At 35.7% G+C, this 27,864-nt stretch overlaps 1 protein-coding gene across 1 annotated transcript; it reads right to left on the bottom strand.

The window, feature by feature from the left end:
• Positions 1 to 517: 517 nt before the first annotated feature.
• Positions 518 to 27,864, bottom strand: LTN1 (listerin E3 ubiquitin protein ligase 1; the record flags this gene model as incomplete). The annotated part of the gene is made up of 30 exons (XM_079549165.1): positions 518 to 580; positions 1,376 to 1,543; positions 2,087 to 2,281; positions 2,778 to 2,998; positions 4,229 to 4,400; positions 4,828 to 5,014; positions 6,249 to 6,323; positions 7,201 to 7,438; positions 7,733 to 7,946; positions 8,533 to 8,677; positions 9,589 to 9,724; positions 10,937 to 11,079; positions 11,353 to 11,457; positions 11,669 to 11,828; positions 13,105 to 13,306; positions 13,992 to 14,142; positions 14,391 to 14,544; positions 14,879 to 15,118; positions 16,680 to 16,872; positions 18,065 to 18,106; positions 18,576 to 19,364; positions 19,663 to 19,807; positions 21,223 to 21,413; positions 22,342 to 22,515; positions 22,912 to 23,092; positions 23,427 to 23,479; positions 24,233 to 24,463; positions 25,240 to 25,338; positions 25,671 to 25,874; positions 27,823 to 27,864. The coding sequence occupies 30 exons, from the start codon at positions 27,862 to 27,864 to the stop codon at positions 518 to 520; spliced, it is 5,313 nt and encodes a 1,770-aa protein (XP_079405291.1).

Below are 27,864 nucleotides of genomic sequence, written 5' to 3'. Positions count from 1 at the left end.
ATGCCTCAATGTTTACCTGCAGTATTTTTTTATTATTATTATTTTTAATTTTTGTTTTACCTTCCCCATAAGAGGAACTATTGTGAACCCACATATATTATAATCAAAAAATCAAGTCTTTATGCCACCAATGTTAAATTCACCTGTTATATTAATAGGCATGATCTGGCCTTAAGTGCATGCCACCATGACACTGAAAATAAGAGGTTTTAATCAACTATGCTGTGGCTTAAACACCAATTTTCAGACATAACTCTACATCACTTAGGAATTTTTAACATATCTTAATACCTTAAAAATATACAAATCAAAATAAATTATTCTTATATATTTCTTTATATCAAAGACTCTTCAATCTCTTACAAAAAACAGTCCAGAGGTAAATATGTGTCATATCCCAACAGTCAAGAATTCTAAGTAATAGAAATCATTTCCAAGTAGTTTGCTTCTTTCTACACACAGTTTATTGCCTCTTCTTCATGTATTACTTAGCTCACAGAAAGACAGACCGTTTTATTCAGAAAAATGTCTCTCGACAAAGTGGACAGGTGGATTTGTTGCTGGACGTGAACCATTTGTACTGAAAAAGAAATAGGACAGCTTAACAGACAAGTGCAAGCTAAGTACCAAGAGCACTGTTTTGTCACTGGTAATAAGCTTTACTAGTGAATGAAGAAAACTATCAAAACGTTCATTTTTCTTAACACAAAAAACAGCTAAAAAGCCCTTTCCCCTTACATCTGTGTGTGTATATATGTACATTTGAATGTGTGTGCATACACATACACTGCATGTGCAGAAGTTTTATTCTAAAGACAAACAAAAACCAAATACATGCACAAAGTAATTCCTGTCCAGTCTAATTTTAGCCAAAAGTTGTGTTTTCAAAGCAGCAGGAATTCCTCTCTTGTATGGCAATACAGGTGTCAATATGCTCCAGCATACTCAGTAACCATACAAAAATGCCTATGACATCTTGGATATAGTTTATTATCCAGATTAGCAGGTCAGAAGAGGAGCATGCTGTGTAAATTAATTTTTAACTTTTTCTCCTTCCTTATCCAAGCTGCTAACATCAAGATGTTCTTGCTACACCAAAGCCAGACGTAATGGCTTACATTTTAGCAAACACAAAAACTCTTTGGAGTAGAATTCCTCTCTCAGTGCATCTTACCATAGAATTCCTGCAAATTATTTTGAATTCACTTAATCCCAGATATTCCAGCAACACAATGGAGAATTGATGGCACTGCAGTAGGACTACAGTAGGTAGATTAGATTAGATTAGTAGGTAGACTACTCAACACTTGAGTAGGACTACTCAAACTATTAAAGGATACTTTACCTATTAGAAGGATTTAGTGTAGGTACTCACCAAGCAAGCTGAATGAAACTTTTTCTTGCATGTTCTGCAAGCTTTTTTGGGCAGAGAATAGTTGGAACCATGAATGACTGAGAAACAGATCATGCAATCTTCGATGCCCTCAAAACGTTTATCCACATTATTTTTCCACAGAGATAGGCCTTCCATAATACTTCCATTCTAACAAAAGAAAAAGTTATTACTATCACAGAATTCCTTCAGAATATTCTTACCGTTATACATAAAGGAAATGAAACCTGAAGACTGTAAAATCAAGTTATTGGCAACGTGTAGTTAACTAATTTACAACACCAACATATGAACTATACGTACAAGTTTAATCTTTAGAATTGCAAACAAGCCTCACAAAAAAAAAATCCTTTGTTCTAAACTCGGATGATGCAACTTCAGCAATCACCAATCTCAGGTATGTGTTTTTTTCAAACTGCAGTTGAGATGGCAATGCCACATGCTGTGACTACTGGCCCATGCCTTATGAGATCTTATAATTCTCAATTTTGGCTATGGATTTTTCAGGACTAACTACGCAGATAATTTTACGTCCCTTTTTTGTTTTAACATCTGGAGAAGAGCAGATGATAAGAGTAACCAATTCTATAAAGAAGTTTGTGATCTGAAGAGATGCATTATATAAATCTAAATAGTATATTGCTAGGAATATTGTCGTATGCTTTCAAAACTAGAGGCTTTCTCTAAACTCACCTGATGTGTAAGATACGTGCTTAACTGCAGCATCCAATTGCGCCATTGCTGAACAGCCACACCAACTCTCTTTCCACTCTCAACTGTTATAGACCCCAGTGGGTAATTTGATGGAAGCTGTATTATTAGTTCAATAAATATATCATCAACTGAATAAGTAGCAATGACTTCCCGTGCAGCAGACCGAGCTTTTACCTATGCAAAAAATGCAAATATTAAAAATCTCTACAATCAGAGACACACATCCTTCTCTAGCCTTTTTAAGATATAAGACCTGTAAGTCCTACAAACATTAAATAATTTTCTTAGGCTAGGAAAACATTTTTCTCAAAAGAGAAAGAATTCACTCATATCTTGGCAATCTAAGAAATTAACAGCCATTTCTCAATCTAATGGCTGATTATATATATATTTTTTAAATGAACCAAAAAGTAGTATACTGATAGGAAAATCTTTCATTTACCTCTTCTACTTTTCCAACATTCATAAAACCCATTCTTTTTGAACTCATTCAAAACAGAACACTCATAAACAGACACTTCTTATATCAATAGCAAGCTAAATTATTTTCTCATCAACCATGTAGAATATTAAAATGCAATCATGTAAAATACTGTAATAGTTAAGAAACAGTGTTTCTTTCATGTTCTACAAAAAGCAAAATAAAAAAGGAACAAGAAGTCTTACTAACCGTCATGCCATTAAATAGCTGTGTGCTAGTCTGAACAGAAGATATTTCCTGTGAAGAAAGCACGCTGCTGACATACTTGCTTGTAAATTTATCCACAACATTGAAGACACGTTTCTCACAGCTATTCCACCAAAGCCTAACCATGGCTGGTAAGTCTTTCAGTGTTATATGATACACAGAACAAGCCAAATGTGGGATCTGGGATGACAGGGCTCCCGCCCCTGTGAGAGAAAAGGAAGGACATTAAAATACTCTAACATATTGTTCACAAATGTTGGTTCTTCTGCACCATGTACAAAACAAACAAACAAAAGAAAAGCAAAACAACCTGATATCAATGTAAGTGTGGAAACTGAAATTCTGTTTAGTTCTCTATTTCTTACTATAACTGCTTGTTTGAATACAGCTTTCTCCATCTGTCTTGTTTCTTTGTTTCTTGGAGTAACGCTTAATGGCTAGAAAAGCATTTTCTGATTTTAGAGGATGAATAGTAGGTAGAATACTCAAAATCCAAAAATCAAGAATAATTTTACATTCTGGAAATTACAAACTGCTTACTTTGGAGTGATTTTTGAAGTACACTGGAAGTTTGCAATGCTCTACAGAAGTGTACAAAGAGATGAGCCAGTACTTGATCTAGAGTCTAACAACCTGCCTGTGGCAGGGGGATTGGGACTTGATGATGATACTTCAGGTCCCTTCCAAACCAAGTCATGCTGCAATTCTGCAATGAAGGAAATCTTTCTCTCAAAAAATGTTGTGTTGTTAATTCCCCAAACTACCCTATTTCTGCTTTTCTGTCATCCAGATAAACGGCTTTGCAACACACAGTGATGTTCAAGCACAAGACTAGGAAATGATATCTCAGTATCTTTGTAGGTACATCAATAGACGTATCAACATCTATACAGGTACACTGAAAAAAACTTTCACTGAAGCAACTTTCAAAACCATTTCTCTGTTCCATGTTTTGCAGCTAGAAGTGGTAATTACAATAACCAAGATTCTTCTAAACACAGTGGTAAAAGCAAGGCTGAATTTAATGTTTCAAAAATTTTAAATATTAAAAAAATATATATTAAAATCCATTCTCGTTTTTACAAATTCAAATAGAGAAAAAAATCAATTTAGCATAAAAAAATAGAAACAATGAAGAAATCCCATTATCACATATTTTCATATTTTGGAATATTTGTGTGCGTAGAGAAAAAATACACCACTGCTAAGTAGCATTTTCCGGTTTTGTTTCAATTCTTTTTCTGTTAAATATTTCAGCTTCCCTTGAGCTTCAAATGGGGAATTTATTGGGAAAAAAAGTAAACATATATTTGTGTTTATGTACACATGTATATCTATTTTACAGGTACAATTTTATTTATTTATTTATTTATTTATTTTTTAAAGCCTGAAAGATATCAAAACCTCTCTCAAATACATGAATTTTTACTAACCTTTGACATCTAAATGAAGCTCTTCGGTAAAGAAGGTTTTTGTATCCTTATTCGGAACTTCTGAAGTCAGCCCAGAAAAGACAGGGTTTTCAGGCATAAGCCTGAACAAGTGATAAAGCAGTTTGTTCAAGCTTTTAGTTCTTCTAAGGTATTGCGAATAGAGAACTCGCAGCTGATGTTTGAACAAAGGAACAAACAACAACAAAAATAAGAAAAACAACAAAAACAAAGTTGAGAATAGAAAGCTTATTCCTTCTACATGGAGGAAAAGTTATTCTGAGATTCAGAGTGAGTGTTTAGAAGAGTGATTTAGTTCTCAGTAACCTCTTGAATGACTTGATCATAAAATGTCACAAGCTTGTTTAAAACCAGCAAAAAAAAAAAAACCCATATTAATGAATTTTAAAATTTATTCCTCTAATATTGCCATCCTCAACAGACATCTACTGATGCTTTTGGAACGGAGTCCCAGTAAGTCCAAAGGAAGTAGGACAATATACAATTAAAAGAAAGAGGCCAAATAAAATCTCAATACCCAAATCAAGTAAACATGCTATTAAAAAAAAAGAAAATTGAAAAGAAAGAAACTGAGCATATACCTGAGAAGAAGCCGCTTTGAAGAAAGTTAACGTCAACTTCCAAGTGAGAAGATATCCTAGAACAAGGCAGAACTCATCGCTCAGGGGCTGAATAACTGCAAACTCCCCAACTGGAATGCATTCTAGGATGTTTTCTAGCAAGAGCTCTTGAGTGGCAAGGACAGACATAAGAGCTGCTGGAGGTGATCTATGGAAAAATGTTATCTGGCATAGTGAACTGGAATCTTAAGCAGAGCATTATCTGAATTTATATCCACAACCTTCCCAGCATCCCATTATTCCCCATTATGGATCCAAGTTGAAGGAGGGAAGATTTAGGTTGGGTGTTAGGGGGAAGTTCTTTACAAGGAGAGTGGTTAGGCCCTGGAACAGGCTGCCCAGGGAGGTTGTGGATGCCCCGTCCTTGGACGTGTTCAAGGCCAGGTTGGACGGGGTCCTGGGCAACCTGACCTAAATGTGTATGTTTGGTGGCCCTGCTAGGCAGGGGGGTTGGAACTACATGATCCTTGAGGTCCCTTTCAACCTCGGTGATTCTGTGATCCTTTAAATAAAGCAATGTATGCAGAACACAGAAGGGGTCTTTCACTACAGAAAAACTTATGTAGCAGTGGTGTGTGAATCTGAAAATCTTAATAGTCCTTTCTCCTGTAAATAATAGTTGGTCTCTCTCCTTCTCAGAAGAAGGATATAAACTGAATTCTTTCCACATTCTGAAAGGATGAATTTGGTCTATGGCTGAGCTGATTTAAACTCCACCATGGAATGCTTAAATTTTTTCTTTAGTCAAGTCACACCAACAATGGGGCAAATTAATGTGATGGGCTGGATTTTGGCAATGGATTATAACACCCTGTGCAGCTCTGTTTTAAAACACGTTATTAATCATTGAACTGTGCTAAATAAATAAAAACGATTATCCTATCCCCTGTTCTAATTGTTGACTTCTTCAGATTTAATCTATATAAAACATCTCCAATTTTGGACATCTTTAATTTGCTATGTGGATAAAAGGAATAATCAAAGAAGTTGAAGCTACTGGTGCAGCTAGCAATACTCTCAATACAGCAATGCAGTTTAAACATCCCTTGAGATTTTACAATAGAACATATTCAATACAGCAATGCAGTTTAAACATCCCTTGAGATTTTACAATAGAACATATACAGTCTAATTACTTTAGTAACTGGATCCAGAAAACAGTGGCAAATATTGTTTCCAGTTTTAGTAAAAATACAGATATAATCAACTATATTGTAGATTTTCAATATTCATACCTCTTATTGTCATAAGCATGTCATTTTTAAGCACTTTAATGGCTTCTGAAAGATGACTATTGTGCTGCAATTCTCAACTCTTTAACAAGTAACAACAGGGAAAACAATATTAAAAAAAAGAAAGAACGATGAGGAGAAAATACATACAATGCTAATTCCTCCTCTTCATCACCATAAGACTTGAGATCTTCATCATCAAATTTAGGCAACTCAGGCATTAACCTGTAGAAAAACAGAAAAGAAATTAGACTTAATTTTTAGTCATTTTTAATGTATTCAACGCATAGCTTTCTAATTATCAATGCCAATACTATTGACAATGAGTAAAGTCAAGCAATTACTTTTTAATAACATCATGAAATCTTTAAGTCACGTCATCCAAATTGGTTCCTGAATGGCAATAGCCAAAGAGCATGTAAGCCTTGCTTAGTTCTCCAAACCTCCCAAACACCCGAATTCATACTGAAAGAAACATCTCCATCTCAGAACAAAGCTCTTACAACATAATGCCTCAGTATAACAGTAGTTTCTTATGCTCCAGTCAGCTGCTTTGCTGCCTGCATTTTGAACAGTCAAAGGCACATAGCAATCTTTAAATTCTACGTTCACTCTTTTTGTATTAGATATCAAAAAAGTTCATAAGAACACATTTTTCTTTACTTTCTTCATTTTCTTATCTAATTTAGTGAAAATAAGAAGGTCAGACTGTTTAATGATGCTGTGGTTACCAAATCAAACCTGGAATGTTGCAGTTCACATTTCAGGATTTTAAGAGTATTTAAACAAGTGTTAAAAATAAATAACTTTACAGTTACAACAATACATATTTAACTGTGGCATAGAAAATAAAATTGTATTTTCATGTACTGCAATAAAACCTCTTTGTATCTATTTAGTTCATTTTGACAATTAAATTTAGCATTCATGGCTTTACATCACATGTTCTAATCCAGAACACAAGTTGCCCAGTTTAGCATTTTTTTCTCCATAGTGCCATATCACTTTGCTAAACATTTAAGTGCCTGTTCTAGAGCACATTTTAAAAATCAATAAATAAGGGGGAAGGAAGTGAAGAGAGTGAGACTTTTGTTGATCTTACTTATACAACATGTGGTAGACTGAAACCTGAACAGATCTAGCCCGGAAAAGCAGCAGTGGAGATAATGTATTTAACAGAGTCTGTAGATTATCTGGAAGATTTGTTTTCTGGCCTGCAACAAACTTTGCTGGTAGCTTATGGTTTAACAACTGGTCCTTCGAGATGTAAGTTAGAGCTTCACCCAAAGATGTTAATACAGAGTTCTGAAAAGAGCCTTCAGCTGCAGTTTTTGTTTCTCCTGTACAAAAAGGAGACAGGCAAGCTGTGATGCACAGTGTATGGATACTATGATAAACAAGCATAACTAGTAACAATTCAGACTACAATTAGAAGAATCTACCTCAAAACCAATGCAATACAATTACTTTACTAACTAGCATACGTTGAAACACACCATTTTACTTTTATAAACATAATATTACGTTAACATCATATTCCTATGAACCAAAAAAACGTGGCCCATCAAGTTCTACTTCAGAATAGCCTGATTACATACTGCCAATGGCCTCCTTGCCAGCTACCATATACCCACCTGTGACTTTCACAAACAGAGGTAACAGCAAATTGTGAATTCCTTCAGAAAAGAATTCTTTCCATTCACTGACCAAATTCACAGGAAGGTTTTCAGTAGTCTTAGAAGCTGCAAGTTCAAAGTAAGCACTGAGGGCAGATGCCAGGTCACAACTGACACAGGCAAAAATCTGCACAAGTGGGATATGATAGAGTGAATGGTTTTCTGATGTTGTCTAGAAAGAAAAAAAAAAAAAAAAGGAAGATTTCATAACAATATTTGGTTTAAAGTAGATGTTTTAAATTCCTTCCCTATAGCCCAAAGTACTATTTCAAAGAAGACTCAATTGCAAAGACTATATTATTACTACTTTAAAAGTTTGAAAATGTAATCTGTATTTTAATAAGACATGCTGAAATGAAATTCTAAGTCTCACCAATGTTTATAATTCTAGACTACTTCTCTTACATGACCTTCTTTATAATGATAGTCTGCCACCAAGTGGATTCAAAAAGAAATGTATGCATCTGCAGCTTTTCCACTGCACTTGTGCAGCCAAGTGAGCCAAAAATGCAATGTGAAATCATCTCACTTTTCTAAACGTAAAACTGTACCCAGACCATGCCTATATTTCCAAATTGCAGGAAAAAAAAAAAAAAAAAAATCTACAAAAATGTAGCTGTTTCCCAGTCTAATTTTGAAATTCCTCCTTCCTTGCTCCCCATCCCCAGCCTAAATTAGCCTGTTTTGTTCCAAGAGCACTAAAAGGATTGCATTATAAACTGCAATGTAATGATTAGTAATAGTCTCTTTGATATTACCTCCAACCAAGCCAGCATGGAGCACATGATAAAGTCCCATTCATTGTCAGCCAAAGGAGCTGTAGAATACCTCAGCAATAAGGGAAGGTAGCGGATCATCTCTATGTTGAAACCAAGCAACTGAGCACTTGTTTCTTTCAGATTGCTGAAATAAAAATACAACTAAAGCTTACGCATTGTCATGTTATAACTGAAAGTATTAGTTTCATTACCTTTGCTTCTCCACTTAGGACACATTAGTTTTGTTCCAGACTACTACCACCCATGCTTTAGACACTTTGTCTTTCAAAATGAGAATCCTACATTAACTACCAACTCAAAACAAGTCAGTCAACTGGTACAAAATGGATGATCAGAGGTACTTGTCATTTGTATGTTATTTTAACAGATTCCTAAAACTTTGAACTGCAAAATGTAGCAATTTTAACAAAATAAGAGCAAGAAAAATAGTTTTCTTTTTTAATTAATAACTTACTGAAAATATAAGCCCTCAATAGTCCCAATATTATAAATTATTTACAAAAGGTGTTACCTGGATTTTTCTCACTACCCAAACAAATACTTGCATGTTTTAACTCTCTGCTGGAAGTTTAGCTTTCCAAACTACAAAGACAGGTCCAGAATTTTAGAAAACCTTGATACCAAACTTAAGTGTCTTTCTCCTATCTTAAGCAATCACAGTTTTGAACTGAATCTTCAGCTACACCTGCAAAACTGTTCAGTTCTGTATGCTTTGAAAACAACCTGAAAGTGCTCCTAGTTTTCCAGCTTTGCTTACAGACAGAATTACTGTCAGGTTGACTTTCTTACATATGCTTACCTTCAGGTAATTCCTTTCAGTATGACTTACTAGATACTTACACAAAGCAATCTTAAACTGCAAGATGCAGTTCAACAGAAACTTAAAAATATAGTACTAAAATGGTAGATGACAGCATTAAGTTATTATTTTCTTGGTCTTGTTTGACTTCACAACCACCCTATATTTTTAAACTCTTCAGAAACTGGGAGGGGCGGGGGGGAGGGGAAGTGAAAATATCTCAAAGTTGCACCCACCAGCTAAAGAGGAAGCTGTCCTCTTTATCATTTTTCCAAGATATTATGATTTTTAGTACTCCAGGTAAGAGGTGATCACAACCAAAACTTTTGTCATTCAAGCAGGAATTCAAAATGGAGAGACACCCAAAAGCTCCTACGACACAATAAAAATATTATCCCTCAGGAGGCATTGATTATCAAGGTAAGACAAACATTAGAACGTGCATAGATTGGACACTTAATACCATAACAGTTTGGACAGCAGCTAAGCTATTTTCTTTTAACACTTAATCCATAGGTGCCATTATTACGTTAGAAATACTATAACCAACACAAACACTCAAAACAATAACCAAAAAACTCCTGTAAGATTCACAACAAACTAAGCCTGAAGAACAAGCATTATAGAAACTGTAACAGTAGAAACATTATCTTCAATTGCTACATGAAACTAACACTGAAGATATCCATACTTAAAGGACATTCATTTGAAAGAGCTCATATGAAAACATGAGAACACTACGAAGGAACAGATGCCAACAGTTTAAAATGGCCATAGAGGTTTTCTTTCAATTTAAGTGTGGTCCTGTTAAAGAAGAAAACATAGAAATAAACTTTTTTTTTTTTTTTTTTTTAAATGTACACCAGTCAATAAGACGATGTGCAAAAAATCATAAGAAAAACAGTACCAAGAGAGAATAGAAGGGTTTTTTGTTTAAGATCACATGTAATTCAAATATGTAGAAGGATTTTGTGTATTTCTGAACATTTCTGTAAAAAAACTTTTCACAATCTTATTGTCATTCTTTCTACAGGACATTCAAAGCAATCATAACACATCTTAATTACCTCATTAAGTAATTTTTCAAAAGCAGTTAGAAATGCATGTACAGCAATTCTTATTCAGCACACGACGTGGCATTCACTATATGAACTGCTCAAAAAACTATGAACTTCAAAGGAGTTCTTACTAAAATCAGTCACAACACTACCAGTAAACAACAGAAATATTCTGCTTAAATAATTAAAATTAAAATTAAAGCTTAAAATGATGAATTGAAAAATCCAGTGTTTGCAAATGTGTCCAAATCAGATAGACCAAACAAGAAGGTTGTATCAACATTCTTTTAACTGATACTGCTAATCTCTAAGTTCTAATTTTAGACCAGGCACGTATAGATGTACTTCCTTAAAAAGACAGAAAACCACAATGCCAAACAGTCTAGAAGAAATACGCAAACTGCAGACACATTGATTTCTAGTAAAATTGATATGATTATAGTTAATTCACATAAAAGCAAACATTAATATAAAACAATGTTCTTAAATTATAATGAAGCGTGCTGAGGTAGAAAACCATACTGACCATCAGTACTGGAGAGCTCTGTTTGTGGACATGTCATAAGTTTGGCCACACAGTGGAAAACAAGTTCTCTCTTCTCTTCCTCGATTAAAAAGTGTGACAGGCACTGAAGTGTATGCAGTCTGCCCTCTGTTAATGGCAGAAACCTATTCAAACAAGCAGAACATCAAAAATAAACTCAACGCTTCAACTAGTAAACAAAATGATAATTGGTTCATATTGATCTAGAGGCCACTTAATATCCTCCAATGTAACTAATCCCACACACTATACAATGTTTCATTTTTACATATCACATACATATAAGACCAAATTTTCACTCTTCATATGTTGATCATCAGAATCAGTATTACTTAACATCAGCAATATTTGCAATGTCAATTTTGCTTAAGAGCTGATAGGCAACAGTATTTAGATACCCTTCGCTCGTCTTAAAAAGCTTTTTCATCTCACAGGATACAGAGCCTTCTCCATGAATCACTTTGGCCATGGTTAAGGACCAGAGTCTTCCGTGTTCCTCTGATCTTCAAAAGAAGAAAACAGATCTTGGTTAACAAATACTATACAGAAACAGTTCACCACACAAGCATTTGGATGAAATATGAATCAATACACACAAGGAAAAACTACAGCATTTTACAGAAGTGCTTAACAGTCAATACTCTACACACTGCAAAGTATAAAGAAAGAGCTAAGGGCTGTACTGTGGTTGAGTTTTTACTTGTTCTTACATACCTATCAAATATTGTTTGCTGAAGGGTAGTTGTATTACTGAGTGCACTGAACTTCTCATATGTGATGTGCATTTCTTCTAACATATGAAGATATTCCAGAAGCAGATAAGGAGGATTCTCCAATTCTTCAATCCATTGTAATGAATACAACAGTTCTGCAACTAATTAAATAACAAAAGCAACTGCTGAGTATATTCAATGGATAGGTAAGAAGTCTGGTTTTTGTTATAGTTGTTGTCGTTTTAATGTATTTGTAATGTAATTTGTAATTAAGACAACGACATTTATACACAAGCTCAGATACTTAGAGCACAAACTGGGTTATCTGACATCACATCATTAAACACAAAAGAAAAAAAAGCAAGAATAAGCTACCATAGATGTACAAAAAGTTTTAAAGGAAATGAAGCACAAGAAGTTTACATCCTCTCCGTAACATTTTTTTTTTTTTTTTTTTTTTTTTTAATATGCATTTCTGCAGACAAGGCAAACAAGATCTAAATCCAGAGCACAAACAAACAAAAGTACAACTAAATAGATAGCTGGCATGTGCTAGGTTTGTGGGTTTTTTCTCCTCAAATTGGCTTACAAAGACCCACACTGAACAATTACACTTTTCTTCACAGTGGGACATTAGAGGTAGAACTGTTAATTTGACTATGCTGTCTCCGATCTGACATTTTTACAAACCAAAGGAAATTAAATTTCATCCAGCAGAATTCAGAAAAGTTGCATCTAAATGCTTGTATGGGAACTGCTGAGTCACGGCCTGAACCTCTGATTAATCACCTGAGGCGAGCCATGAGCCAGCCAGAGGAGCACAGGTGAAGGCAATTCACGTGTGCTGCTGGAAGGGGTGGAGCCTGGCTCCACCCCTCCTAGACCTATTTAAGAGCTGGCTACCAGAGGGGAAGGATCTCTTCTGGAGATACCCTCTCTTGGTGTCTTCTGGTGAGCTCAGCTGAAGGGTAAGCTCTTCCGCTTATTCTCTTTGTGATCATTGTCTACCTTGCTTGATTCTCTCGATTATATCGTGATTACAACATCTTGATATCTGTTGATTAAACAACTATATTGCGATTATCGCATCTTGATTATACAATGCTAAAGGCTTTTATTTGATGGCATGGATACATCTACTGTTATCCACTCACACCAGTGCACCATACGTGCATCGGCGAGGAACAACTTTGAGATTCACTGTAAATTCAAACTTCCCTAAAATCAAACTCCTGTTGAGACAGCATGTATATGAAGCAAAAGGCCCTAAAAGTGTAAGCACACACTCATACTTAAAAAGGACACCTAAAGCAAAACTATATGCATATATATTTCTGATACGTGCCAAAATTTCATTATTCAATTCTAAATCAACAAAATCGACAATTAGAACTACTACAAAATCAAATTCCTTTAAATTTTACCACTGTAACTTACTTATATTGTCATTTTTCTTTCTTTCAGCATCCTCATTTCCCTTCACCATATCATTTTCCAGGACAAGTAGCACCATTTTACTTAATAAGGCTGAAGTACACAGATGTCCTGGAAGTTTAGTTGTGCCACATAGCTTAACACACGATCCCAAATGTTCACAATTCATACTCAGCCTTCCTTCCAAAAGAGGTTTGTGCATCCACTGTAATACGTGCATAAAAAGTTTATGAACAAATGATTGAGATCTTAATGACACACAGAAGATGAATTATCTATTTAATGTTAAAAATTCACAACAATTAAAAAATAACCACGGAAGATACAAGTTTACACCAAGAGCATAATACTGAGGATCACTCCCTTGTGTACATAAGAAATAAATCCACAGCAGTTACTTGAGATTGCATTATTGCCTCAGAAATAAACACGTACATTTAGAACGCTACACAGCTTAAAAAAAAAGTGGTGTTACTGAAGATTAATAGTTGGACAGAAAATTATTTCTCTCTCTCTCAATCTAGTCATACCAGCATTTAATTTACAATCAGCACATCAAGTTACCCTGCAGGTATTAGTGTTACAAAGAAAATAATCTTATAGATTAGTTTACTTATAGAATATCTTCAGGAGATATATTCTGACAGACAAAATTTCAGAGTTGTAAAGTAAGTTGCCAATGTTTCATGCCAAAAAGTATAATTTCACTGATTTTGCTTGTCTCCAGCAGTACTGGTAGGACCATAACCATACAGATTTTGTCCAACAGGGATAGAGGCCAAAAAGAACCACAGGATACGTGCTGATATGTATAATCACACCTGAAATGTCATGCAATTGCAGACAGGTGAGGTTAACTACAATGTGAAAATCAATTATCATTTTCATACCTCAGCAGAAAGAGACTCACGTAATTTTTCCCATTCAGTTCTGTTGGGCATAACGTGCTCAACATAAGCTCCCACAAGACATCCAGACTGTCTGTCAGCTTCCAGAAGCGTAGACAATAAATCACTAACAGCAGAGATCAAAACCTGAAGGCTGAGAAAAACAAATAAAAACTGCTGCAAACAAGTTCGGCACTATCAAGCAAAATCTTGTTGTAAATGACAATGCTATTTTCATGCTATGTTTTAATTATGCTTTTATAAGCCATAGTTCCCACCTCTGACAGGTTTAAAAAACTCTAAATAACACAGATGCCAAGTAAATTTGGAATTGTATAGCTTTGATCTTCATTTGTTTTAGGGAACAACATACTACGACACAGACATGCACATCACAATTACCTTTTGACATCCAAAGAGGAAGACTGAATTTGATTCTTGATCCATAGTGCAGATTTATGCAAAAAGGTGCTCTGATTCTGCATACTCCGAAGATGACGGACGAGCGAATTTACCCCAGATATCCAAGTGTGCTTTAACTTGCTTACAAGCAAATCTATTGGAAAAAAAATAAAATAAAAAATAAAAAAGCTGCATCTTAGAGCAATGATCGCATGACTAATGGTGCTAGAGCAAGTAAAGAATTCTTTTTTCTACATTATTACACATGATCACTGTCATGGGCAAATATGTAAATTTCTGGCTGCAGAACAATTTTAAATTAATTTTTATACATAAGTTATATTTTATCTGAGATTAAGAGTGATTATTTTCACCCCCTAGCTGATAATCCATCTCACAACAAGACCTAAGAGGTAAGTAAAACGACTGACAAAAAAATAACAGTACAAAACCAGACATGGTGAGAAACACTCCTTTTTCCAGATCACCTGTTAAATGTGTAGCATCCTGCCTCTGAGCACACAGTTGGAAGATGGTAAGCAGCAAGTCTTCTGAGGATGGCATCAGTAAACACCCTTTAACTGAACTGAAAAAGCTTGAGGCTACATCACAGATAAAAGATACAGATGGTTCGGTATTTCCAGCTTCTGAAAGATCCTTAGCTTTAGACAGTGCTGCTTGAAGTTTATCAATAATCCTTTTGACATAAGTTTCACCAATCAAAGATTCTATTAGGAATAGGAAAAGAACAACAAGCTTTAATGAATTGACAAACAATACCTCAAAGACATAACATGCACCTACATGCTTTTTATTTATTAATACAGCATGCAAAAATCAAGTGCCAACTAGCTGCATTCTTATGGATACCTAAATTCTCATCCTTATTCAACAACCATCTTGGATCAGGTAGCCAAGTATCCATATAGTCAAATATCTTTATCGAAACCAGCTTTGATAAAAAACATATGAACAGAGCAAATGCAGGGTGATACCTTTAACCCTTCTCTGACTACCTAATTTCTGGCAACCCATTGTGAGCCAGACATCCCACACGGGCATTGGATATAATTAACCCAGCCAGATCTATCTCCTATGAATATCACTCTCTTTCTGGGAGTGAATCTATGTACTATGCTACTTCCATTTATACTCAAACTCCACAGCATACTGTTGTATTGAGTTTCACTAATGTGGAACTGTATGAAGCAGCACACCTATGTCTTTCCTCAGGCTTTAAACATAGAACCATTGGGTTCTTCTCTTCTCAAAAGCAGTGAGAAGATCCTTCCTATTCACACTTTCCATATGAATTACGGAGTTCGTGGCTCTTTATCAAAAACAAACTCCTTTGTAAACTTCCTCAGTAAGCTGAAGAGTTCTCATTCTTTTGATTCTAAACAGAAACCATCACTTTCGTCTAACAAATTCTTTGGATATTTTCTGATTTTATTGTAGCTTTTTTAAAATAACAGAAACAAAACAAAAAAACAAAACATTTAAGTGAACAAGAATACTGAAGTGACCAAAACTACAGACTATAATCAAGATATTGACATCCTAGCGCTAAAAATGATATTCATTGGTCCTCAGTTTTTCTTACAGCAGTTCCTAAAAACTAATTCTGAATTTTAACAGTTCACTGAAGAGAGAAAATCACAATTAAGTTCTCCCTGGACATACTTTTTATATTTATTAGTCTCAAATTTCAGTTTTATTTTTGTCAGTTAATCATCCAGTGTCATAACACTGCTACAAATCCCTGCATTTTAGTTTTGATTAATCTGAATAATATATCAGAAATAATTACCACCCTTTCACAATTCATCCTTATTTCCCTTTAATTCCTATTACTTAATAGGTTACTGAGCCATGAAAAGCCTTTCCTTTTACTTCATGCCAGCTCACCTTGAGAAATTCAGAATAGAGAACACATCAAAAATCTTTTTGAAAGTCATATGCTGTACTTTGACTTACATAAGTAAGTCAAGAAGAACCCTGAAGGTCTCTTAGACTTCATCCAATGTGCAGTAAAACACAACATTAAATGAATGCCTTGAGCTTAGCAGTACATTCAAGTTCTACAAGTTGATAAACAGCCAAGTCACTGAGAAATCAGTCCCAGGACACCATGAACCATAAGGAATCAAGTTAGTTGAAGTTTCTGTCTGGAGAGAGAAGGAAGTTCTGATGCTCCTCTACACTGAAACTTCCAGAATTCTGGTAACAAAAACCAAGTTTAAGTGCAGTATTTACAATTCACAAAGTCCAAAGATGAAATATGTTTACCATTTTTAATGTGTTGTGACAACACCAAGCTCAGGACGGTCCATTTTTCTGAAGAGGATGATTCTGATGAGGTTGCTATTGGTTTTAAACCCAGGTGACACAGATCATCTGCCAGCATTACAAGTCTTTCTCCAAGCATATCTCCTTTCAGCCACCCAGAGATTAACGAAAGTTTGGTTGTGCTAGAGCATGCCTGAATGACAAAAAGAAAATAATTGTTATAATCTTTTAAAGCTATTAACTTCTATTATGATGTATAATATTAATATGCAGTCCTCAGAAACCACAAATCAAACCTACACAAGCAGGAATCCTACTGTGTCAGAAACAATAAGTCTCTAGGTAAATATGTCAGTGATCATTCCCTTAGTTTCCTTTTTGGCTAAAGACAGCAATTTACTGCTAGGTCAGACTTCTACTTCAAGGTGAAGCCAGACACCTTCTAAGAGCTCTCCTTTTTCTCTCTTCTCCAACTATAGAGGCCAGAAAATACCTAAATCAGGGTAAAAAAAAAAAGCTAGCTTTCTGGTAACTAAAAGTTTTTGCTGAAATAAAGTTTATTTACAGCATCTGAATTTCTCTAAAAACAGATGACAGGTCACAATCAGAAAAGCATACTGAATAATAATGGGATAAAAGCTTAAAAAAAAAAAAAAAAAAAAAAAAACATAGTATCTGTAAGGAAATGTAAACCCAGTAGATAATCAGCCAAATGATGTAAGTTCTTGTCCAAAAAATTTGTAATACACTCCATATTTCATCCCAGGCATTCACTTGCATACCAATTTTTCAATATCCTTGTGCAGAAATAATGGGATACTAGCTTTTTTCTTGTACACGCAATTTATGAGTGATAATCATTTCTCAGCATGATGTCTAGATCCCTAATCCATCACTACTTCATATCCTTCAAAAACAATACAGGAGCTTACACACCTATTTTTGAAGCAAATATGAACTCCATAATAAACAGAGAAAGATAACACAAGTATTGGTGATGATCAGTCTATCAGATCTAGTCAGAATTATCAGTCCAACACCCAGCTCCATTTTCTCTAGTTTTGAAGGGATCCCCAGAAATTAATCAGGAATCCCTCTGGCTCAAAGAGCAAGTTGACCAAAAATAGAAGGGACAAAGATGCATGGATGTACGGCGTGCATGCATGTGGGATTTCTTGTGTTCATTTCTAGGACTAAACCTAGTTCTAAGTGGGGTTAAAACAAACACTTTGAAAGTACTGCTGCATTACTTTACCATCAGTTTGAAAAAAAAAAAAAAACAAAAAAAGAAAAAGAAAAAGGGGTTTAATACACCTAAATCTCAAAACCAGAGAAACATTAAAAACTAAGCAAAACAACAACAACAACAAAGTCTAAAGACGTACCTTCTGAATTATCTGGAGAAAAACAATCCATTTCAGGTCCATCTAGAAGAAAAACAAAATTCCAGAAAATTTAACAGAAAGTATTTACTGAATTGGAAGTATTTAATATCTTTTTAACTGTTAGTTGTAAAATTTTATTTTCTGCAAGCGATAAGCACAAGTTGCTAAGTTATAAAGTAACAAAGTTATTTATCAGTTATTTTACCTCCCAAGTCTCTCTCTAGCATCTAGACCAATAAAGGTGTGTAATTAAAAGAAAGGCCTCCCATTACTAAGCATAAAAACACACTGTATGAAGATGATGAAGAGAGAATTTCTGTAATAGAGAACATATTTATATATGTAAATATATATGTAAACAATTATTTTACATATATTTATATTAAAATATAACTCCAACACTGTAATGTCAACCTTTTCTAAATCTACGTCTGCAAAGTAAAAAGATTAAACAACCACATACCATAAAAAAATAGTAAAATCTATTAAAAAAAAAATACTCAAGACATACCTTCATTAAATCATCAAGAATGACTTTCCTTTCATCATTACTGTTGCAACACTTAAGCACACTGTACAAAATATCAACCAGAAAATGCATGTCTTTCCTCCAGTCTTCTTTAAGCCAAGTTATTAAATTCATATACAGAAATTGTACAGATGGATTTTCATTATGAACTTTTATGTCTTCTTGGGATTCAGCTGGAGGACAGCTTGCATTGCTTCCCTGCTCTAAAAGTACTTGAAAAACTCTGTTTGAAGAAAAAGAGTTGAGGAGGGCAGAAAGGAATTTCAAATGCTGCTCTGACTTCTGTTCATTGACATACACAATACTCAGCTCAGAAATGTGGCAGACTAAGTTTTCTAAAGGTTCTTTCCTTAGAATTGAACTATGCTGTAGGTCAGCCTGTATTTCAGAGTCACTATTATTCCTCATTTCCGTGATCTTTCCGTTCTCCGTGTTCCTTTCAGATTCATCTTCATCTGAAAATTTTACTTTTAGGGATTTCCTATTGTTTGGTTTCGTAGCAGTCTTCGGATTTTGAAGAACTTCCAGCATATCAGATATGGCAAACAATGTCTTCTCATCAGCCTCCAACTTATCAACATGAAGTATACACATTTTTAAAAGATGGTCCCAAAAATTTGACAATAGTTTCTGGAAGACTTCATTTGTATTATCATCACTGGAGACTTCAGCTTTCGCTTCCCAGGAGCTTATCGTTTCTGCTATTTGATAAAACAATGGTCCATTTTGTAACCTGGGCTCCTGAAGTACAGCATCAATTAGAGGAATTAGCTATAAAGGAAAAAATAAAAATAAATTGATCCAACCAGAAATGCTTTTTGTTGTTCTTAATACCAGGAAATTCTATTCATTTTGAAAAACATTCTGGAAACCAAGACCAAAAACCTCAGAACTATTCAGGCTGAATTTATAGCAAGGAAAATATTGAACAACTTCAATAACATTATTTTTTCTCCGTAAAATCTAGTGAGACTTTGAACAGAGAAATAAATCCTGACAGAAGTTGATGGTTTTAACTTTGAACTGTTACGTGCACGTTGAAAGAACACGAGGTAGTTTTAACAAATACCTGGTCACATATTAACATCTGATGTATTTGTCTTCGTTCATCTTCGTCTATTTTCTGTAGTACGGCAAAGCGCAGACATTCCATAAAAGTAGTTATAATTGCTGAACTTTCTGAAGGACTGGCTAGTGCCCGCTCATTTGACAACCTGTTGAAAGGTAACACTGAGGTGAGAGTAGGAACAGCCAGTTGTCTAAGCTTCAGAGAAACCCAGCGTAACGCTTCGATGTAACCCTGATTACGTTGCTTTTATCCAGACAAAACCCATTGAGTTGTCAGACAGAAATGAATTCAAGAGGACACGCTCAAAGAGTCAAAACATTAAAACTAGGCATGTAATACAAATTGTATTAAAATATCTTTTTCGTCTTGTTTCAATATTAAGTAGAAAGGAAAACAATAACAACTATGTAAATTGAGGAAACTTCTCCAACCAAGAATACAATTTACTGTTTCAGCTACTTGTAAAAGGTCACAAAAGCTCACCTGCAGTTTTCTATACACTCTAAACAGGTTTAAGGGCTCATGAAACATTTAGCTGTTGTACTAAGGGACATGGATTTGTGGGGAAATACTGCTGGTTGGTGGATGGTTGGACTGGACAGTCTCGGAGGTCTTTTCCAATCTTGGTGATTCCATGATTTTACTATTCTATGACAGACTATTATTATTTTAAGCCTGTAGCTTATGTTATAATACAAAAAGAAAGGAACTAATCATCACAAGAAATGAAAAAAAAAAATACACAAAAAGCCATCAAAAGAAGGTTTCACCACAATCAGTTTGATTCAGAGCGACGCTGATGCTTAAATCATCATTTAAAGACCACATGAAGTTACTGCACAACTGTACAACACGTCCTCAAAGAACTCTGCTAATGATCACCTCACCATCAGTCAAGAACTCAGTTTAAATAAGATTGGTTTAAATAATTTTAGTATTTCAGAGAAAGATACACATTGTGAGTACATAATGCATACAAAGTATGTAAGTTACATTTGACAGACAGCTGCTATTGACATTTTAAAGGAAAAAATGAGGTAGCAGTTGAAATCCTTTAAAATCAATGTAATAAGAATTAAAGGTAGATTATATACACACATAGTAGATTTCACAATCACAGCACTAACCCTCAATAATCTATAATAAAGTGAGACCTCTACACTGGAAAGAAGAACCTGATCTCTCCGAAGTAGCTCAACTTGAAATTCATATCCCATTTTTCCTTTCAAAACTTATCATGGAATGAACACAAAACTCTGACAAAGAAAGATAAGAATGTTTTTGGCAAGGAATATGCAATAAAAATCACACAGGAGGTTCAGCAGGACAGCTGCAAAGGATTGACTTTAGCACTAGATTTGCAAAAGTAATTTGAAAATGTTATTTTCAGATACAATAGCAAAGAGAGTGCTTTTTCCTCCCCTCAAAATTAACGATACATGCATATTTAAATATCCTCAAGCCAAGAGATACAGTTACCTACGTTTAAATACTTAAAGATTAGTCCTGTTTCCAAATATAAGAGACTGATAACATATAAGTGCAGTTTGTGGTTCATACCCTTGAATCATTGAGCTGAAAAAAGTTCTGAAATATTCCAGCTTTGGTTCTGTGATGCCATGAGGTACCTTGCTAATGAATGGCAAAATATTTGGGTATATAACAGTAGCTAGTCCTCGTCCACCTTCTCGAAGTACTGTCCACAGTTTCGGTAGAACTCCTTTTCTGGCATTTACATGACTCCAACAGTCCTAGAGAAAGAAATATACTTAATGTAAATTAAAAGAGAATGTGTTACTTTGGAGGAACTCCTTAGATAGACGTTTAATCTATCTGGTTAAGTTGCAGCTGAAGCAATTTATTTTAAATTTAAATTGATTTCCCCTATTTTTAAAAATCCTTATTTTAGCTGTGAATTTTTACAAGTAATTGTGATAAAACTGCAGTTAAACACTTTTCTTTAATGATGCTGCACTTAAGAATCTTTCATAAAAAATGACTAGCATAAGTGCTTCGTTATTTAATTCTGTTCTTATCATTAAGAACAAGCATTGATTTCAAAATCCTAACTTCAGAAGCATCACTAACTTCAAAACTTCCTGAAAAAAACCTTCTCACGATTACAAAATACCTTAGTGCTTTCTTCTCACACCTTAAAGATTTTTGTCCTCTGACCTATCGTCATTCAAGGTATCTACAGCAAAGCTGTTTAACACATACAATGTATGTTTATGGGGAGCACTGCTAGCCCTGCTATTAAATTCAGTGAATCTGATATTTCATTCATTCAAAAAAAAAAAAAAAAAAAAAAAAACACAATTAAAAAAGCATTAAGTTAGAAGAGAAAACAAAGAAAGCAAAAAAGCACTGAAGGTCATTTTCGTAACCTTCTTCAACCAAGGAAAACGTTCTATCTACTTTTAATCCAACAGGTTCAAGTTAACTTAATTAAACTTAAAAAACTAGCCCTGCTGGATACAACAGATTTGAAAGTTTCACTGATACCCTAAGGAACAGGAAGGAGTGTGAAGCATTAATAAGTTCATGTTATTAATTAAGAAGAAAACCCAGATAAGCTGTTGTTTATTCCACACAAAAACTCTGGTACCTGGTGAAAAATTAAATGTGACATTCCAATAAAACATTTCCCTCTTAGGTCTATTATGTCTATTACATTACCTCAATAGTGGCAACAGCATGAAGAACAGCTTCCCAAAGAGCAGGACACACCACTGCATCACTGTCATCAATACTGAGAAGAACAGCAGGACAAACTCTTGGCGCTTCAGCTTTCACCAGCTCGGGCAAGTACTGGCAAAAAGCAGAAGCCAGCTCAAAGAAAGCTGAACGAACCTGACGGACCACAGAAGAACAAAGTCATTAGGCAAATGGCAAAGCAGTGTTGCTACACATTGTTATGTAACGTTACTTGTAAAGACAAAAGGCAGGCTCCATATTTTGGCACAACAGCAAAGGCTTAAATACTATTAAAATAACTTTTAATATTTTAAAATAATTCGGTCCTTCATAACATGCATTTTACTAACGTTACATTTCACTTCCTAACACATCTCCTGTTAGGCGAAATTTAGAACAATATTATCCATTTATGGTCTAGAGATCTGGGAACTGTTTCAAACATAATGCAACAAAATACAGAGTTAATTGTTGAAGGACACAAGAAATTCGTATCTGCTTAGATCCAATGCATTATCTTGAATGAAAACTCACCAAAATAATTAAAATTACCTGTGGTGTGCTGTGTTTACCATATTTCCAAAATTTGTTTTGAGACAGAAGCGACATTAATTTTTCCTCCAATGAATGCATTTCTTTCTTTGGCAGCATGCTAAGCAACTTTTTTAAAGCTAACAGGGAACAGGTCAAAATCCGGAAAAATTTGGCTTCTCTTTCTTCCTCTGGTACAGTTCTCAGAAAAAAAAAAAAGAAAACAAAATTAAAGTGAAACCTAAATTAATGAACAGGCTTTCCATATGCTCCAGTGCTACTAAATTACTCTATAAAGTACTAGAGTTTCAAGTCATCCCATCTTCCACAGCTATTCGTAAATATGACTTTAAAAGATCCGAAAGAGGAATTAGGCAACTGATAAGCATAAATACTTTCACAAATCCCAAGGAAAGTTCCTGGGATCTAGAGTCACATAACTATTCTCTCTCTTAAACAGAGCTAGATCCACTACATCAGCAAGAAGAGTAAAACCCAACATAGACCAAGACTTAAACATATTTAGGTTAGCATACTGAGGATCACTGAGTGTGTCAGGTGTTTCTTTCAGAAGGTGATCTTGAAGAACCTAGGGAGGAAAAAAAAAAAAAAATGTCTATGCACATACACATGCACAAGAATATAATACTTATGTGAATAGTATAGCCTATATATTATTCAGAAACAGCTCCACAGTAAAACTTGCAAATCCCTGAGCTGAGTTTCTTAAATGTATTACAGACATGCTAGTGAGCAAGAACAGTATTACTGACCCCACAATGGCTGTTGTTGAATCCAGACTTTCTAATACTTAAGCTGCAGTCCTACACTGACATTTTTCTGGCGAAAAAGATGATAAACTGAGGCAAAACAAAATAGTTAAGTTGGTATACAATGGCTAGCAATGCAAACTTTATCTTCTTAAATTCAGTTTCACATACTGAATAGCAGAATAGTATTAAACTTGGTAACAACACCAGTTGTTGGGGCTTTCTGAGAGTGTTCAGCGTTCTTTAATCATCCACTATTGCAGCTAATCTGCATCATTATTCTAGCTGTCAGCAATGTTATTTGATGTCAAGCAACACTACAGAGAAATGCACACAGTAACATTCATCCCATTAATTCTTCTGGTTGTATGGTTCCATTGAAACAACATGTCAAAAAACAAGAGTTATCTTTGTATCAGCCTTTTCTTCACATTAGTAGGAGCACAGCTTCAGGTGAAAACCAAATTTATCTTAATGAAATTTAACAATGAATAGGTGGGGATAGGATGAGTTTTGAACTTTGAATAGAAGTTGACACGTGCACACAAAGCCTTAAAGAAATACCAACTCACATTAAGAACTTCATCTTTACAGAACGCTAAGGCTTCAGGTTGTTTGCTTGAAGGAAAAGCTTTTTCAAAAGCCTCTTTTGCAGCAGAAGCGGCAGGGGAGTAAGTGTCACATTGTGCAATTAGCCAGTATCCCATGATACTTTTTAAGTAAGGCGCCAAGTGTTTTTTCACTTTAAGAATCAGTTGCTCAAAAGACTGCTGAGTTGCTTCTCGAACACGGCGATCGTGATCCTGTTGAAGCAAAAAGAAGTATACTACTGATGCCAAGCATTTCAGAGCAAAAGAAATCACACACACACACACACACACACACACACACACAGAAACAAAAGCAGCTTTTTCTCAGTTCAGCCATTTTTTGCAATGAATCAAGCTATGTAGATTTGAATATTCAAACTCTCCCCAATAAAGAAGAGTGCTAACTCCACACCAACACGTTCCTGATACATTACACATCCAGAACCATAACCTTTCCCAGATGTAACTACAGTCATCATCTCTATTTTATACAAACATTTAACAAAAAGACAGGAGGAAACAAAAACAGAAAGCCTTGAAGACATTGTGAATTGAAACTACCATAAGCCTACACAAATCGTGCACTTAATCTGCAGTTTGTCTGTGTATATATGGTTATTTCTATATCAATTTAGATCATATTTTCTATGCTCTTGGCATCTAAAAGAAACATCAGGAATGATTTCAATGTATTCTAACGATTCATTTTGATCAATATCATGTTTTCAACAGTAGCCATTCCAGATGGAGGTATCATGATTAAAGAACAAGGTCCAAACAACAGAAAAAGCCCAGGCATCAACAGCTGAAGGTTACCCCACTGCCAATACAGAAACATCTCACTAACAAAGAATGCTACTTTCCCTGATTTTCTTCTTCCTAGATCAAGCCAACAATTCCAACAAAAAAAGATAGATCAATAAGACCACCTTACGCATTTTCCCAGAAAGCATTCAAGAAATTTCTAATCTATATACTTTTGTACTTACTAATGAGATTTTACAATAAATTCTTGGCCAGTAAGGAAGAACACCTTTAACAACTTCTGCTTCTCTTTCTTTGCACATCGCACCAAACTCCTGCATAGCCTAAAAAAAAGATATCAGCACGATTTAAGAACTGACACATAGCTACATTTTCCAGTTTATTAGCTTCTTCGAGATACTGCAACTCTCTTTCAAAAATTAATTTATTTCTTGAAATTCAGCATCCATAGAGTTAATTTTATGAATGTTCTGTCAGCACTGTCTGATGGGCAGCTTTAGAAGTCTTTCAAATTATCTTCTGTGCTGGAGCTCTAATAAATATACGGTAGGAACATAGGACTAGATACCTTGATAAATTCTTCTCCAAACCCTCAGAAAATCAGGACAACTCTTCCAATCTAATTTTTTTAATTGGGTAGAAAGTATACACTTACTTTTAATTTTGTTATGATATCCCTTTTAGAGAGTTTTCGCAAGACCATTCGAAAATCAGCATCCACGAGGCTGTCTATTTCCTCTGCACCCTGAACTGCAGGAACATAACCTAGATCACTCTGCGATGTTCCAAAGCCGATAAACCCAGGCACTGTTCCGCGTTCTTTGGCAAGGAGCTCTGCAGCCCGGCCGCTGCTAGAAGGCTAACAAAGGACAGAGACATCAGTCAGCTATACACATCTATCACTTATTTAATTTTGCATCCATCAGGCATTCAAAATAATGGTATGATTTATAATTAACCTTCTATTTAAAACAAAGCCTTCCAAAACGGCACATCCACAATTTAAACGTTGAAATCTGACCTAGAAAATTATTTCCCTCTTTATATTCAACATTCCATTTCCTTACTATGACTACAATCCATGAACACTGATGGAACTTCATATTATTTTTACACATATAAAAAAAAAAAAAGTTTAATACAGAATTCCTTTCGTAAGTTAACAATTTATTAAGAAACTATTTCTCTTTCTTCACTACTGTTTTCCCAAGTTCTTTTCACGTTATTGTCTACGAACTTTTCACGTTATTGTCTACGAACCAACACAGCTTCCATGACACGCTCAGAGGATTAGGAGGAAAGGTGCCCTACCAGCAACAAAGTAAAAGGTCAAGAACAATTTAGAAAAATGAATCAAAAGGATACGTATGTAAGACAACGTAATGCTATCCCATCAGACTGCAGTGGGTAGTTTGGAGTTCAGCATTTAATCTCGCCCGCCCCAGTTAAATCAACACCTTGATCACGCTATGGCCTCATGTTTATTTCAAGAATGCTCTTCTGAAGAGACAGTCCTGAAACTGAGAGATGCTTTAAAGTCATCTGTAATACTGTATCATAGAATCCAACAATAGAATCATTACTATTAGAAAAGACCGCTAAGGTCATCCAGTCCAAATGTCAGCCCACCCCCACTAACCACATCCTTCACATTCACACAATTTTTAAGCATCTCCAGGGACAGTGACTCCACCACTGCCTGGGCATCCTGTGCCAGTGCTTCACCACTCTTTCTGAAATCATTCCTAATATCCACCCTGAACCTCCCCAGAACAAAATGACATCATTACCTCTCATCTTATCACTGATACCTGAGAGAAGAGGCTGACCCCCACTCTGGTACAACCTCTCTTCAGGTGGCTGTAGAGAGCGATGAGGTCTCCAGACTGAATTACTCTTTCCTCAGGCACTTCTCATAAGACTTGTGCTCCAGATCCTTTACCAGCTTTGCTGTCCTTCTTTGGACTTCAGGCAAAGGTCTCAACACCTTTCCCATAGTGAGGGGTGCAAAACTGAATGCTCCAGGTGCAGTCTGGAGTATAGGGGATGACTATCTCCCTGGTACTGCTGACTGCACTACTTCTGGCACAAAACAGGATGCAGTTGACTCTCTTAGCCACCTTGGCACACTGCTGGCTCATGTTCAGCAGGCTGATGACCAACACCCCCACATTCTTTTCTTTCACACAGCCTACCAGCCACTCTGCCCCAAGCCTGTAGCACTGCATGAGGTTACTGTGGCCAAAGCGCAAGACCCAGCGCTCAGTCTTGCTGGACCTCAAAGGGTTGCCTTCAGCCACTGGTCCAGTCTACCCAGATCCCTCTGAAGAACCTTCCTACCCTAATATACAGTGAATACCTTTTAAGTCCTAATTGTCACTAGCTTTGATCTGGGCTAATGACAACTTGCTGAGGTTCACCCTACTTTCCTAATTCCCCTCACAAGACACACGGACACACTACCCACAGTAGTAAGATGCTCTTCTTGTGCATGAAACCCCAGCACCAGTGACATGCCCCACGGTACCCCAGTACCCCTTCTGAAGACGACGGCGAGCTGGGTCAGAGGTACCCAAAAACACCCCTCACCGGCACTCGGTCAAGTTTCACTCAGGCCACACAAACCCCAGTCCAGCGAAGAGCCGTGCCGCGGCCCCTACAAAGGGAACGGACGGAATAGGGCGGCCTCAACTGCCCGCCAGCGGCGGAGGCCACGAACCGCGAAGCCGAGCTCAGCCGCCTACCCAGGCTGGGCAAGACGGCCCCACAGAGGGGACTAGGACAGGAAGGCGGCAGCGCTCACTCACCCGCACGTTGCCTTTGGTCCGCTGCTTGTTCTTGCCCCCCAT

The sequence above is a fragment of the Tetrao urogallus genome (assembly GCF_951394365.1).
Source record: "Tetrao urogallus genome assembly, chromosome: 1".
In the NCBI taxonomy this organism is placed as follows: domain Eukaryota; kingdom Metazoa; phylum Chordata; class Aves; order Galliformes; family Phasianidae; genus Tetrao; species Tetrao urogallus.
Note: the sequence above shows the minus strand (reverse complement) of the source record. Positions and strands in the feature narration are given on the sequence as shown.